We start from the raw sequence: 15,786 nt of genomic DNA, 5'->3' as shown, positions 1-15,786 counted from the left end.
AAATAGTGATTTCATTTCTACCTACACGCCGAGACATCACATCTTACCTGGCTGCAAGGTGGCACCCTTACCTCCCAGCAGGGTGTGATCACTGGGCACCAGTGAAAGCATACACATGTTGGTCAGTAGAATAGAATATACAACTCTGAAACAGACTATCCAACCATGGCAAACTGTTTCCTGATGATATTGTGAACACAATTCAAAGGACAATAGGTAGCCTTTGGACAATTGGGTATCCAGAGACATACATATATCTTGATCTAACCCTCTTAGCTAAAAACAAAAACAAACTAAAGATTAACATAAAGCATAATGCTCTAAAACTGTCACAAATATAAGAGAAAGTTTTGGGGACTGAGGGTCAGACACATCATTTCTGGAATTAAGCATGTTTGTGACATTGGTAAAACCCAATGTTAAAAGGGTGCAAAGGCAATCTAAAATCTGGAAAATGATCCTTGAAAATGATATAGACAACAAATAATTAGCATGAAGAATATAAAAATATTCTCAAATTTCAATAGTTAAAAAAATCAAATGATATAATTAGCAAACAGAGAAAGATATGAAGAGACATTTCATGTCCAAGGGTATGAAGATGATCAACAAACACATGAAAAGATATTCAACATGATTTGCCTTTATGCAGATTAAACCTGCAATGGATGATAGAAGACACCCAGAAGTATGAGTGAAAAATGACAAGAATGTGGAAAAACTGAACTGCTCATACCTTGTTGGTAGAAGTGTGCGTCAAATGTCTCATTTTGGCACATTATTTTCATTTATGAAAAACTGTTTGTCATCAGCTTGTTGAAATCAGCAACAATATACAGCTACCCTGTAACCCACCAGTTATGGCCCTGGGCATTTGTTGCAGAGAAATGCAGACTTATATTCATGAACTCCACACATGAGTTGTTCACAGCAGCTTTAGTCTAGTCGGTGGAGACCCTAAGGGATCCAGATGTCCTTCAACAGATGAATGGCTCCACAGGCTGTACTAAACTCAGATTGTGGAATGTTATTTGTCAGTCAAAAGGCAGAGCTTTGAAAACACAACAGCTTGGATTGACTCCCCAGATAATTATATTACAGTAAAAAAATAAAATCAAATCCTCAAATCATACATTCAAGATGATTCTATTTATATAACATTCTTGACATCACAAAACTGTAGAAAGGGAGAATAGATGGAAGACTGTCATGAATAAGGATGAAGTGGGATTGAGGATGAGAGGTAGCCAGGTGCACCTGGACAGGAGCTTCATAAGGAATGTGATGCGGAGAATCCTTTTTGTATCTTGACTATGTCACTTTTGACATCTTTTTGTGATAAATTATAATTCTACAAGATCTTATCATTGGTTAAAAACACAGGTAATGTATATATAAGACCTCTTTGTGTTGCTTATTATAATCACATGTGAATCTACAACTATCTCAAAAGATGTTATTAACATTTCTATTGTATTACCTGGATGGAGATGATAACAGTTTCCTGAAAAGTGTAGAGAAACAAGAGAAGAGGGAGTCTTGGAGAAGCAAACATTTGATGGCTTAGGAGAAAGAAGCCATTCTGGATAGACACTGAAAATGTTCTGCAGAAGGTAGTAGCAGAGGGTTTTCTGAGACAGGGGGATGCCTTGATGAAGGCAGTGGAAGAGTTGACACAGTGGAGACCTTCTGATAAACCATGAAAAAGGACAATGAGCTGTGCTCAGGTCAGTACAGATTTATTAAATAACAAAGAATAAACCCCAACGGATGAGCCTAGAGAATGAGTATGAAGGTGAAGAATTTACAGAAAACCTTTCCAGGAGTGAAGTTGAGCAGAGCAGCATGAAGACTCATGGAGTGGAGCAAAGTTATTTGAAATTTGTGGACTATGTTTACCTGATTGCTGAGACTATAATGATCCTCAAAAGAGGAGAGGGAAAGAGCTCTGAAACATCTGTTTGGGAAGACAAACATTTCGGTGCTGATGTAAGTAGGCGTGGGAAGTCTACATTCCATGTTAAAGCAGGCTCTTCTGGGATAGCTTTGTTTTCTCAGTGAAGTATGGGGAATAACTGGTCTCCTGATTGGAACACTGGGGGTGTGGGCACACATGTGTTGGAGAGTGAAAAACAGTCCTGCAGTGCACTGAAGGACAAGAGGTAGCAGTGTGATGGCTGTGTCATGTACTCCATTCCAGCAGCACAGGGCTCCTGAGCTCTGAGGTGCTTCATCTCTGCCTATCCAGGCTACGCACAACACGCAGAGGCCTTACCCCATCTACATCCAATCTCTTGTGTGCATATGTTATATATGTAAATGTCCACTATCCTGCATGTGCACGCATGTGCGTGTGTGTGCATATGTGCATGTGTATAGACTAGAAGAGGATGTTGCGTACCCTACTTTATCATTCTCCAGCTTATTCTTTTGACAGAGGGTCTCTCATTGAACCTAAAGGTAGCAGGCAGCAGGCAGCCAGCAAACTACAGACATATTCCTACCAGTGCCCCTCACAGTGCTGGGGTTATACCCACACATATGACCATGCTTGGCTTTTTATGTGGGTCCTAGGGATTTAATCTCAGGTTGTCATGCTTGTGCTTAGTTCTTTCTTACCCAAATGGCCATTTCCAAAGTCAGTAACCCTGTTATGTTTTTTAAATGTTTTCTATCTATCTATCTATCTATCTATCTATCTATCTATCTATCTATCTATCTATCTGTGTGTATGTGTGTGTGTGTGCATGCACATGCAGGAGTGTGTGTCTACCCCAGGAAACAAGCTCAGGTTGTCTACCTTGGTGGTAAAACTGTCTTCACCTAACTGAGCTGTATCTGCAGCCTACCAATCTTTAAAATAAAATTATTCAGCAGTTCTGTAACTTTATAAGCTAATACCAATTGAGAACAACTGGTAATGAATTTGTGGATTGGTGTCTTCTTGTCTCCAAGTGTCTTACCAGATGCTACTAAGATGTCATGTTTCAGTGATGCATTTGTGCTTAGAACTGAAGTAACAAGTCAGCCATAAGGTATACCTGGTTGTTATTATTAAAATTATGTTTCATGAATTCAAATGTCTTTGTTCTCAAGAAATTCCATGGTAACAGTAACATTAGCACTCACAGTGGAATTGCTCCTATTGTAAAATTGGGAGTTAAGGGAATGGACGAAGCATGCTGATTGCAACAATGAAGTCTGACTACACAAGGTGCTGTGTCCTTAAACTCAGAAGGCTTCTGCTCCTGAAATTCCCTCTAAACAAAGGTATACACACACTTAAAATATAAATAGCTCCCATTTAGTGAACACACACACACACACACACACACACACACACACACACACACTGGTGTGTACATCATGGCATGTGTGTGGACATCAGAGAAGAACTTGCAGAAGTCAGTTCTCTCCTTCTACCATGGTATCCTTGAGGTCAAACTCAGGCTGTCAGGCTTGACAGCATGCACCGTACCCACCAAGTCGTCTATCCAGCCCTTTAGAAAGCTTCCCCTTTAAAGAATGCAAACATGAATTATTTAAGGCACAATAATTCCAGAAACACCTTTCTCAAATGTGAGTCATGTAGTCTAGGCAATATTGCAGGCTTCACCTCAATAACTTGGGGTGATCTCTGGTCATATTAAAGTCTATAGAATGGTCATGAGTAGGCTCCAAAATTTAAGTCATGCATCCTAAGTATTATTATTTATACCTGTTTAATATTTTGATGGTAAAAATAAAAGCAGTGCAGAGTTCTGCCTGCTTTACATTAAAAAAGAATATGCCCATATCAAAGAGAACATCCCTGGTTACTTCCTCACTTAGCCTTAATTTTTGCATCCTTCACAGTTCACATATCTTGTTAGGCATTTGACCGTATGTTTTAAATGTATGAATTTAATACATATCATGACTGTAAATATGTGATAAATGTGTCACAGGGCACTAACTAAAGGAACTGCCACCTGTCCCAAGGCAGTGGACAACCAGCTGTGTTGGAAATCTGGAGAAATGGGAGCTTCATGGCAACATCTAGTGGTTATGATGCTGTTGACTAGCACCTTTGCATGCACTATAACTAAGACTATTCTCTGCCTTCACTTGAAAAACACAGAAAATAACAGTACCTGCACTGAGGCATTTCTGTCTCAATTCCTGAAACTATCATGTGTCAAGTATGTATAAGGCTTTCAAAGTTATTTTTGACAGTTTTCACAGAATATGAGCCCACACTCCATGATGCAGCCCCTAATACAGAACACATGCTTTGTGCCTGTATCAAACCGCAGCAATCTGGAGAGAGCTACAGCTTCAGTACCAGTGATAGCGGGAGGGGATACAGAAAGAAATGGAAACACCAGGCTGACATGGACTTAGGACCATAAAATGTGCCTGCTGAAATCTATGAGCACCGCAGTATTCCTTCCTTTAGTGGGGACACTGATAAGAGTCAGTAAATGGAAGCACAGAGACTTTAGTCTCAGGATTGAAAGATTTGAGTGTCTGAATGATGTACTTGGTACTTGAACTGAAATTCAGGACTCAGTAATGAGACACACTTTGTCACTATTATCAAGATTTTTTTATTACTTTTGTGAAATTGAAATGTTTGGGTCATGAAGAAATACATAGCAACATTAAGATGTGTTGTTTTAAATACGTCTGAATGCTACGAACTTCCCTCATTGCAAATGGCATCATTAGTGTAGGCACAAATGGCTGAAGTGCACTGGGGATACTTAAGCTTACCTTTTCTTTGATATCACAAATGACCTACATTTCAGAAAGCACATTTTGCTGCCCAACAGAAAGAACACAAGTCTCTTATCTAATATCCATGAGTTAATTGGGAAGGCAAATCTGGAGTCTCCATTGAGTAAGATAGAACCTTGTGTAATTAGGTAGCTCGGGGAAACCACACATGAGCAATATAACCACAGTGTCAATGTGAGCATGCTATTACAGAATGAACAGCAAACCCCCATGAGATCTCCATGCTCTCAGCAATTATCAGCTGAGGAGAGCTTCGCCAAGGATTTCTTAAATGCAAAACATTTCCCCTCTTGTCCAGACCCTTGTACAAGCACCATGTGTCCGAAGTCTTTGGGAAGTCCCTCATTTTTAACTCTTTAATAACTTCCAATACTGAGTCAGGAGCTCCTTTGAGGCTCAGGTATATCCTGGCTCTTGTTTGAAAAGTATAGACAGAAAACAGCAACCTCTTCAGAACAGTTAAGCCTCCTCGATATGTCTATGGCCTGCATTTGTAGAGAGCCAGGATTTAATGAGGGCTAGAAAACTGATGGGATCCTCAAAATTACCGTGTGTTTTTCCTTTGCGTCATAGATAAGGGGATGTGCACAGCTATGCTTTCCATAGAATTCTGGTACTTTCTTGGAACAGAATTAATCTGGATATGAGAACAAGTTCCTCAATGCTCTAATGCGTGGGTGAAAGTCATGCTTGTGGCACCACGTTTAAAGTAAGCATCTAAAAGCAGGTCAAAGATGAACCCAAGTTACTCCTGAAAGCATTTTTGCCTCATGTAGTTGTAGTCTACAAGAAATAGACTTAGTATTTCTTACTAAGCTCAGAACTGAGTCATTCACCCAGCATGAGATGCACAGCATTTTTCCTCCCTTCCTCTGTCCCTCCGTCCCTCCGTCTGTCCGTCCGTCCCTCCCTCTTTTCCTTGCACCCTCCATTTGTCACTCCCCTCTTCCTTCCTCCTCACTTTCCTATGCAGGTAAACGGGTGCATGCTATACAGATATTCTCCCACAAGGCCATATCCACAGCTCAGCGGAAGTTCCTCTGCTACACTCACTTTGGAGGTGTGTTTGTAAACTTTCCTTGAGAGTAGACTTAGAATCAGGGCTAAGCAGGACTGACAGAGAGAAGTACATTGTACTCTAGACAGGCTAAGAAGACAGCATAGGTGGCAGACAAGGCTCATGGAGGGCAGGATGATCAGTGTTTACAATGCTCTCTCTTCCATCTCTTTTCTATTTGTTCTCAAACTTTTCTCAGCCATCCCATTTTTTTCCAGCTGAAACCTACAGAATTTTCTCATTGAAGAAAATTAATTTATGAGTTTATGAACTTTGCCAATTGCCATGGGATAAATATCCCCATTATGGCTGATTTCTAACTTGTAACGTGCTATCATCAGGGATGTTGTTGAGAAGTACAGTACAGGGAATGGGCTCTTGCAAGCCCACATGACATGGACCAGGTCCAGTCCACCTCTGCCTGTAACCAAAATTACAACACAGGTTAGGGATGGCTTGCTAAATATATTACCACCCTCTGAACTTTCTATACACATTGAATCATTTAATCTTCAACAAAACTCCACATTATAGGTGAGAAAACTGAGGCACAGAAATGGAATTTACTGAAGAGTGTATGTAAAGTACTTGATAACTCTAGGACTTAACATACAATCTCTCTCTCTCTCTCTCTCTCTCTCTCTCTCTCTCTCTCTCTCTCTCTCTTTCTCTCTAACACACACACACAGAGCTTATCCTCAGAGTAGCTGACCTTAACCAGTATTCATATAACCTCTAAAATTATTTTTATTGCAGGGCTTTTAATGTAGATATTTACTTCTAACAGTGAGCATCAGCCCATTGAGACACCAGCTTCCTGTGAAGTTCTTGCCTCAGGGAAGCATGCATGGTCAATGACACAAGGCTTTCCTGGAGTATGAAAAGTGGATTGTTAAACATCCAGAAATGACAGACATGAGAAAAATGTAAAGTGTTGGGTACTAATTGTTTTTAATGAATAAAACACGGGATAACATGCTTCTTGCAAAAAAAAAATCTACAAGAAAGACTTAATCTTTTGCTGCCCCTTTAGCACTCTGTGTGGACAGGTAAGGAGACCTGGAATCTGCTGCCCCAAGCTCACTTCTGCTGGCCTTTCAACATCCTATGCAGTCAGTGAACCATAGTGAATTAAAAATAGAATTTCATGGCTACTCAATATTCTTAGAATAAATGCTGGCTGAGTGCTCAGCCCTAAATGAGACCCCCTGGAAGCCTCAGAGAAGGCTGTTGAAAAGTAAGTGGAAAGGATGTAAGAGCTGGGGAGATATGTGGAAAGCCATCTTCAGGGTAGGACACAGCCATTGCAAATATGATCTCACAGTAGTACTAGACCTGCATAAGACTTTGTGCCTGTCAAAGTCATCACGGACTGGGGATGGGTTCATGGGACCCTACTGCTCTATTCTAATTAGCTTTTCTGTTGTTGTGATAAACACCGTGCCCAAAAGTTACTTGGGGAGGAAAGTTTATTTTAGTTTATACTTCTAGGTCACATACCATTAATAAACCACAAAGGAGCACTGTCTGCCAGCTAGCTCTAGCTAACCCATGTTCAGATCACACACACACACACACACACACACACACACACACACACACACACACACAACAAAAAAACCCAGGACCACCTGCTCTGGGTGGCACCATTCATAGTTCATTGGGCTCTCTTTTACCAATTAGCAATCAAGAAAATGTCCCACAGAAAAGTCATAGGCCATTTTGATTGAGGCATTTCCTCAACTTAGGTTCCTGTTTCTCAGGTGACTTCAGTTTGTGTCACATTGACAACAAAAACTAACCAGTGTACCTTCCATGACGAACTGTTGGCAACTGATGGACTCTAGGGAAGGGACAGTCATTGCCTTTGGTGCTGTGCCAGATGCTGAGCCCATAAAGTTCCAATGAAAAGGTCCAAATCTGTGGCCCCACAGAGCATCCAGTTAAAATTAGTGGGAAACAAAACACAACAAAAGGCATGAATGTGGGAAAGGGACCTGTAGGGAGGCCTGGGCAGGAATGGCAGGAGTGGAAGGAATATAAGAGAGAGCAGGGGAGTGAGACTAAACAGAACACATTGTATCCATGTTTGAAATTGTCAAAGAACAAAGTTAATCAATTAATACTATGTAGGAAAGACAGACAGAATGACTTAGTGTAAGACAGGCATTGCCAAAGTGCAAGTCCATGTACACTGACAATGTAACAATAAATAAGAATTTGAAAAAGTGGGTTAGGAGAGGAACTGTGGTTCCAAACGAAGCTCTTCTTAGTTCATTCTGCTTTATAAGAGTAACCAATAAGAACTTATCACATTCAAGTTTGTTTATTGCTACAGTCTGTCTTATAGAATGAAGAAGTTTCTATATAGACATTATTACCAAAGAACTTACTGAAAATTTGATTGTGGGTGCACAATTTCATAATTACTTTTATTTATGACTTTGTTAGAGAAAATGGAGAAACAAAGATTATAATTAAGCAATACTTCAAAGGAAAATCCACTTGGCTTTAGAAAGCTGGGAAATTCCTTGTTATTTCCATCTCAGAGATTAGGCAAATAGTCCCCAAATCCTTAAGCAACACTGGGGCTGTGATGCCCTTTGATTTGGTCTGCTAGTGTCAATCCTTCTTAATCTCACAATTACAGCAATAAGAGGGGAGCACTTGTTTATGTATGGCGTGTGAAATCCTTCACAGTGGTGGCTGAGATGTGTTTGTTTCCTTAGAAGTCAGAGAACATACAGCAGTTGCAGGACCAGCTTTGGCACAGGGCTGAGAATTCTACATTTCCAGAAATCTCAGGTCTTGGGAATGTTCTATTTTATTTTATTTTTTGTCTCCCTAGACTTTTTCCCCCATGATGCATCTCCATGGGCTGCTCATAGACACTAAACCTCTGGCTTCTCCTCTGAGACATTTCTTTAAAGCAGCATGCCTGCCCTAGCCACTTTCACTCCAATTATTTGCTCTGTGTTTCCTATGAGGAATTCTTATTTCCTTCACACCACGTCTTTGCTTATTAATTTAATGCTGCTTTTAGTTACTTTTCTCATTACCTTGACAAAATACCTAGAAGGGTTTGTTTTAACATGTAGTAGGAAGGCATACGGTTGGTTCATCACAGAGGCTCAAACATGATGGTCAGAGTGTAAAGTTGTACTGTATCCTTCTACAGTCAGGAAGCAGAGCAGAGAGGACACAGTGGCGAGGGACCAGAAAACATTAAGCCCCTTCCTGCCCACCTCCCAGTGACTCATTTCTTTTAGTCAGGCTCTACCTCCTGAAGGTCCCAGAACCTTTAAATCAGAGCCATCATCTGTAGCTCCGTAGATCCAGGTTCATGAGCCTATGTAAGACACTTTGTACTCCAACCACAATAGTGAAGGATGGGATTGTACAGTTGTTTACTAATCTACCCACAGTGCCTTGGTGGGTGCTCACTAAATATCTGAGGGATGATGCAAGGCTAAGTCAGATTGGAGAGTTGGCTAATTGCACTATGTTAAAATACTGGTGGTTATCCCCTACAGGCAATATACCAGATGGATTAGGACCATCAACTCGTGTATAATTTCCTATTCAAAGTTTATGAGAAAACAAAAACATCAATTGAATCAATTAGCTGGAATAGATTTAGTAACCTATGGAAGAAGATCAATATAATTTCTTAACATTTTAAAGAAACTCTCTTCTGTTAATAATTTACAAAAAAAAAAACCTCTTTCCTTCCATCTTATTAGACTTATAATCATACTTATATTACCCTGGGGGATTTGTACAAGTTACTTGATGGGCTCTTCTGCCATTACACACTATATATTATTTAGAACATTGCTTAATTATTGTAATAAATGTTTGTGAACTGACCTTTTTATACCGCCAAATGTTTGTGCATGACCCAAGAATTTTCCAAAGTCAATATGAAACATGTGGCCTGACTTTGTCAGCATGATATTGTCATTGTGTCGGTCACAGACTCCCAAGATGAATGTTACCACGCACCAGCCAGCACAAGAGTAAAAGAAGTTCCTCAAGGCCTGTCAGTTGAGAAACGATGACACAACATGACAATGGTAAAGAGAAAAAGCATCTATAATTATCTACCATCTATTTCTGGTATATATCATCTATAGGTCCATTTGTCTATTACATATCTTTATTTTTATTACCTATTATGTATTATATCTATATAATCATCTATGTTTCTATCAATCATCTATCTATAATCTATTCCTATAATCTATCTATCTTACATTTTCCAAGCTATTTAACAATGGTAGATGAAAAGTCAGGGCATAACAAAAGATATTTAATATAGAAGTTTATTTATAAAAATTGGAGATTGTATGCAAATAGGTGGAAGCTGCTGGAAGGATTCAATTTCAGAAAGCATCATCTCTAGAATGTGATTTCTGTGAGAGACATATCTGAGTGAAGAGATTCTTTATGTATAGCCAGGAACTTCACCCAGAAGGAAAACAAAATGCAGAGACTTTCATCTAGTTAATATGCCAGTTAAACTGGGTCATTCTCACATGGCTGATGAGTGAGTGAATTAGAACTCAAGGTGGATTTAATTTACTTTTCCATAAATCACAATATCCAATGGACCAAGGCATATTCTTATTTAAGTGCATTACTTAAAATTAGTTCCAGAAGAACAAACCTTTTCATAATCTTCCTTTAAGTGGTTGTGTTGACTGAACCACTTCTTGATGGTGTTTTCTTTCAGTGGTCCTATCAGCCCAGAGTGGAGATGGATCTTGGCAAGCGTCACAGCATCTGGCACCATCTCTATCAATCCTGGATGATAACGGAAAGAGATTAAAGAACGAGGTTAGCCTCGTTCCCCAGGATGAGGAACACTTGGACCATGGACCTCAAAGTGGGTGGCAGCAGTGTTTATCAGCACTGTTTGGATTTCCTCCTTCCTCTCAAACCATCTTCTTGTGTAGAGGGCTCCTGATCATTCTCCTAAGTCTCATCAACATGAGTTTGTTAGGGTTTCATCAGATCTATCAGAAGTAGCTTAATGTTTTCTTTCTAGAACCATGGTAGAGAGCCAATATAGATGGTCTCATGGAAGCCCATGGTCACCAGAAGAGCAGATTGACTGTCACATGTATGGAAAGTGGTGAAACTTTATAGGAGGACATTTACATTTAAATAGTGAATCTGTTTCTGCCTTCCATGAACAAAATATAATTCCCTCAACAAACCTGTCAAACACATGATAAAAATCTCTGTTCAGAGTGCTGAAGAAGTGGTGCCTTGGTAAAGAGTTTGCTAAAAGAGCCTGAAAACTGGAGTTCAGACTCCAGGATTTCTGTAAATGTCAGGAGGTCATGGTGGTATGCCTATAAATTCCAGAGGTGGACAAAGGCAAGGTGGGTAGCCAGATTCCCAGGTCTGAAAGTCCGGGATTCAGCAAGAGAATCTCCTCTTTCTTCTCGTCTTCAACTTCCAGATAGTGCTGCCTATATATGCACGGACGTGGAGCCATCCACTGGAGCATGGGAATCCCACCAGTGGCCACATCCTCAAAAACAAGGATTCATCATCCCACCTTAGAAACTATCAACTGTCAATGGTTCCTCAGTACAGGGGAGGGTTTGCATATTGTATGCCCCATTTGTGCTTGAGTTTCAGCTGGCTTGATGTTGTGCAGGTCTTGTGAAAGTAACCCCTAGCTACTCAAGTTCAGAGTGCAATAGCCATGTCAGGTCCAGAAGATAGGAAGATGTGGGGGGAGTTGGAGGAGGAAAAAAGGAGTGCTTATAATCATATTTCATGTAAAAATCCTCAATAATTTTTATAAAAGACTATTCCCCAATATATAGAGTGGAGAGTGAAGGGGAAGATATTCCACTTCAACCTTTAGCTTTCACATGTATGTGCATACACATGAATTTGTACCCATATGCAAAAACATGGATGCACACATTACTACACACACACACACACACACACACACACACACACACACACACACACTAAACTTTGAAAACAAAATTCTGTTTAGATTAATGGAAGCACCTCTGTTAAATTTCTGAGAGTGAACAGAGAAGCCATGGAGGGAGCCACATGCCCCTTTCCTGCCAGATAACATTAAGGAGAAACTGTAATAATGATTTCATTTAAAAGGGAGAGTGTATTGATTGAACTTAAGTAGGACCTTTGCCTCCACGACCTCTCATCCATCAAGGCTTTTGACTGTGCTCCTAAGATTGTTATCCTGTATAGACTAAAAATCAGAGGTCTTGAAAATATTTATATGTTAACGACCTTAGGAACATAGTGAAAACAGTACAAATAGTATTTCAGCTTCTCCGTAGATGAGTATCCCCCAGTAATTCTCTAGACACTGCTTTATAAATAAAATTACTGAAATAAATTGAAATCTAGACTTTCTTATATTTGCAATCCTCACCATAGTTAAGAGATAAACAAATACTAAAGGACGAGGAGCACCAGAAAAATTCTATGACCACAGAGAGGGCCATAAAACTGAATGCTTTTTGAACAATAGGTATCCAATAATCCCAGAATCTAATGAAAGTGTAACCTTGTCTCCTGAAAATGGCATTCATTTTACTCTCTGTTTTTGTTGAAGAAATGTTCTGTCAGCATAATTCCTGCTGTAAATCTTGCTGTCAAGAGGGCTCTTGGTACACAGAGGGGGAAATAATGTCTTCTGCCATTTGCCACTTGGGAAAGTCTACAGTTGTTTATTTAGAAATTACTGATTAACTATGAAATATGAAAGATTTTGCACTGGGACACATGCTGCGATAACAAACAGACATGAGTAGATGGAACTGTAGCTTTCCACCAGAACCCAGCATTTATTTGATTTCTAAGCACAGGTGATCCATGGGAGATTAGAAGCACAGTCTGGCTAAGCTGGTTTCATTCTTACTTCCCCAGAAGATTAGGATATGAAAGAATTAGGTCCCTTCTGTGAGATCAGGAAGGGTAAAAAGCAAGAGATGACAATTCCAATGCAGCAGTAATCAGAGCTGTTTAAGAAGTTAGGAAAGGGTTGGGGACCACTTGGCTTGAAGCAGGGCCCTACTATTGGGACAAAATAAGTTTGTCTGTGATCTACAGTGGTTCCAGAGTCAGCTGAGAGGGATTCTGCTTTTAGCAGATAACATCTCAGGATACACTGGCTAGGGCCCTGCTTCCAAGGCCCCAGGAAGAGAGGACCTTCATAGTGCATTTTGCAACAATGGGTCTAAATAGTAGATCTCTTGGAATTAAAAAAAAAATGACCACATTATTTAGGATTTTTTCCCAGAGTAAGTGAATGAAGCTGTATAAAAGATAAAGAAAAATGTGGTGTATACACAATGGAGTCACAAAGAAGAATGGAATGATCTTGTCTGCTGGTAAATGGATGCAAAGAGAGACCACTAGATTATACTAAGTGAAAAAACTAGGGTCAGAAAGACAAATACTATATTTTCTTCCATTTGTAGACCCTAAGTTTTTTTTAGAGATATGTGAAAACACACACACACACACACACACACACACACACACACACACACACACACACACACATCTATGTGTATATGACATGCAAGCAGAATGGAGGCTTCAGGAGGGAAGGAGACCAACATGAAGAGGGAGAGAGGTAGAAGGAGAAAGAAAAGGGTATGAGGGTGGATATGATCGAAACACAGGATGTACTTTAAGGAAATGCTCTTTATTGAACTCTACAGTATATAGGATGAATAGTCACCATTAAGACTATTTTAAAAAGAGAAAATACTTAGAGGTAGTGTAACTACATAGGAAACACCATGGCTTTGTGCAATTGCAAGCATTAACATGAACTTTAGCAAAATAAAAACATCAATACTCGCCCCAAATAAAACTGACCAATGAACCTAACCATTTAGTCTTTCATTTCATTTTTATATCTGGATTTTAGAAAGGAAAAGAAATATTGAGTCATGTTCAAGTGTGCATGTTTGTTCATTTTGACTGATTTTATAGCTATTCAAAATTCTTTTAAAAATTAAATGTCAGTTCTAGGCCAGTGAGATGGCTCAGTAGGTAAATCTTCTGCCACTCAAGCCTGATGACCCCAGTTTGATTCCCAGGGTCATCATAGTACAAGGAGAGAACTGATCCCCAAAACTGTCACTTGACTTCCACCCATGTCCCATTGCATGCATGCTTCCACCCACCCACATTTTGCATGTAAACACACATGCACACATACAAATAATAATAAGTAACAAATAATTAATAAATAAGTGTTGTTATACTGTATGTTTATAATGCTTAGGGTTTCTTTAATTGTATGCAAATTGTGTGTTAATGATGACAATGATTTTGAGTGGACAGGTTATTCTATTATGGATGGTGCTAGACTTATGAAAGGTTGTCTTTATACTTGCAAAAGTGACACACATTCAAGAGAAAATTGCACTTTGAAGTTTGGAAATTCCCCCTGGGCTGTCAATATCTGTTACAGCACTAGTCTGTGATACTGGGCACCATGATATTATCACTACAGATGTTAACATCTACATTATCTTAGGAAATGAAGAAAGAAATGAGTAGTCATTAAAGCAACTAATTCCTAGAGGGAAGCAAAGAATGTCACAGTTAACATCTGAATTGCAAAGTCATAATTAATATCTAAAAACATGTTATGCTTTACATCAATTTCTTTATTTTTAATTTTTAAAATTGTCCTTTTTTAGGAAGGGAAAAATACAAAGGTCTTTGGATCTTTGAATGTGGAGCCTAAAAGCTGTTGTTGGTTTGAGACATATTACCAGAGAATGAGTGAGGTACATAATGTAAATCACCTTATTTTCAAATCTGTACTGACCTTGGGCTTTTCCTGTGGATAGACATCTATAAATGATCATTTGCATATCTAGGCCCTCCTGCAGCCAAATGTTGTCCATCACTTGAATAATCTGCAGAACAAGCATATCCTGCCGAAGATCATCCCCAGCCTGTCAAAACAAGATTGCAGGCTCACACCTCTCCGAAAGTGCCATTCAAAGTATCCCGACATGGTCTACACCATTTTCCCCCTGAATATCTTTCCAGCTCAACTTAGGGAGGTTTTCTTGTTTCATTATTACTGAAAGCACCCTGTGCTTCTGACAGCAGGCAAGGAGAGGGAGATCTGGCCTTTAAAAGGGTCACAGGAGCTCCAGCTGTTGAATGAGAGGAACTGCTTGGAATGCTGTCCTTGATAATAATCTCCTTATTCGTTACCCAGACACAGTTTCTTAGACTCAAACTCTAATGCAGAGAGGCAGAATGGATGTTTTCTCAAGTTTCAAACTCAACCAAAGATCTGGAAGTGAAGACGACTAGCCCTATCATAAGCTTATGCACAGAGATGCAATTAGAATCCTGGCAGCTTCTTCACTACACCATGAAGAGCACACATGTGATATGGTACCTGTGAATCATTGATCTCTACTGTGGAGGATGCAAGGTGGCTTTCAGAAAACATCTCTGAAGATAAACAATAAAGGGGTGGTTTTCATCAGAGGTGAACGAAGCATGATGGGTCCCAAAGGGGAAAACTCTGTGCTGTCACATAAGTAAGAGTTTGATCATTCAACTGTCCTCTAATTTATACAAAGATGACTCCTGATAAGGTTTCTTTCTTTTTTTCTTCATGAAAAATAGAGCATTTTGGGATCACTAATGCTTAAGGTTCTGAGGGTCAAAGGCCAAGTGTGAGCATCATCATTCTCATTTCTGAAATTAGCCAGAATCCAGCACAGGCTCATCCCAGGACATTGTTGGCTGTATTAACTGAATGACTCTGCAGACAGACTCGCACTTCTACTTGCCCCTCCTTGTCAGTGTCTCTTTGTGCTCTGCCCCATCTACAACCCTCTGACTGCTGTTTGTTCTTTCCCCGTGGGTTCATATGAAGACTGAAATGCTCCTCATTTGTT

General features: G+C 39.6%; 1 protein-coding gene across 6 annotated transcripts in view; it reads right to left on the bottom strand.

Annotated features, from left to right (window-relative positions):
• Positions 1 to 15,786, bottom strand: part of Pik3c2g (phosphatidylinositol-4-phosphate 3-kinase catalytic subunit type 2 gamma) — a 352,621-nt gene that overhangs the window by 97,385 nt on the left and 239,450 nt on the right. For all 6 annotated transcript variants that reach the window (XM_006976490.4, XM_015995399.3, XM_076568126.1 and 3 more), the window contains 3 exons: positions 14,691 to 14,820; positions 10,506 to 10,642; positions 9,707 to 9,876 (listed from right to left, as the gene is read on the bottom strand). In XM_006976490.4, the coding sequence (XP_006976552.1) occupies positions 9,707 to 9,876; positions 10,506 to 10,642; positions 14,691 to 14,820 (437 nt within the window). The remainder of the gene's footprint in view (positions 1 to 9,706; positions 9,877 to 10,505; positions 10,643 to 14,690; positions 14,821 to 15,786) is intronic.

Source organism: Peromyscus maniculatus, chromosome 3 (assembly GCF_049852395.1).
Source record: "Peromyscus maniculatus bairdii isolate BWxNUB_F1_BW_parent chromosome 3, HU_Pman_BW_mat_3.1, whole genome shotgun sequence".
In the NCBI taxonomy this organism is placed as follows: Eukaryota; Metazoa; Chordata; class Mammalia; order Rodentia; family Cricetidae; genus Peromyscus; species Peromyscus maniculatus.
This window is presented reverse-complemented; position numbering and strand designations above follow the sequence as displayed.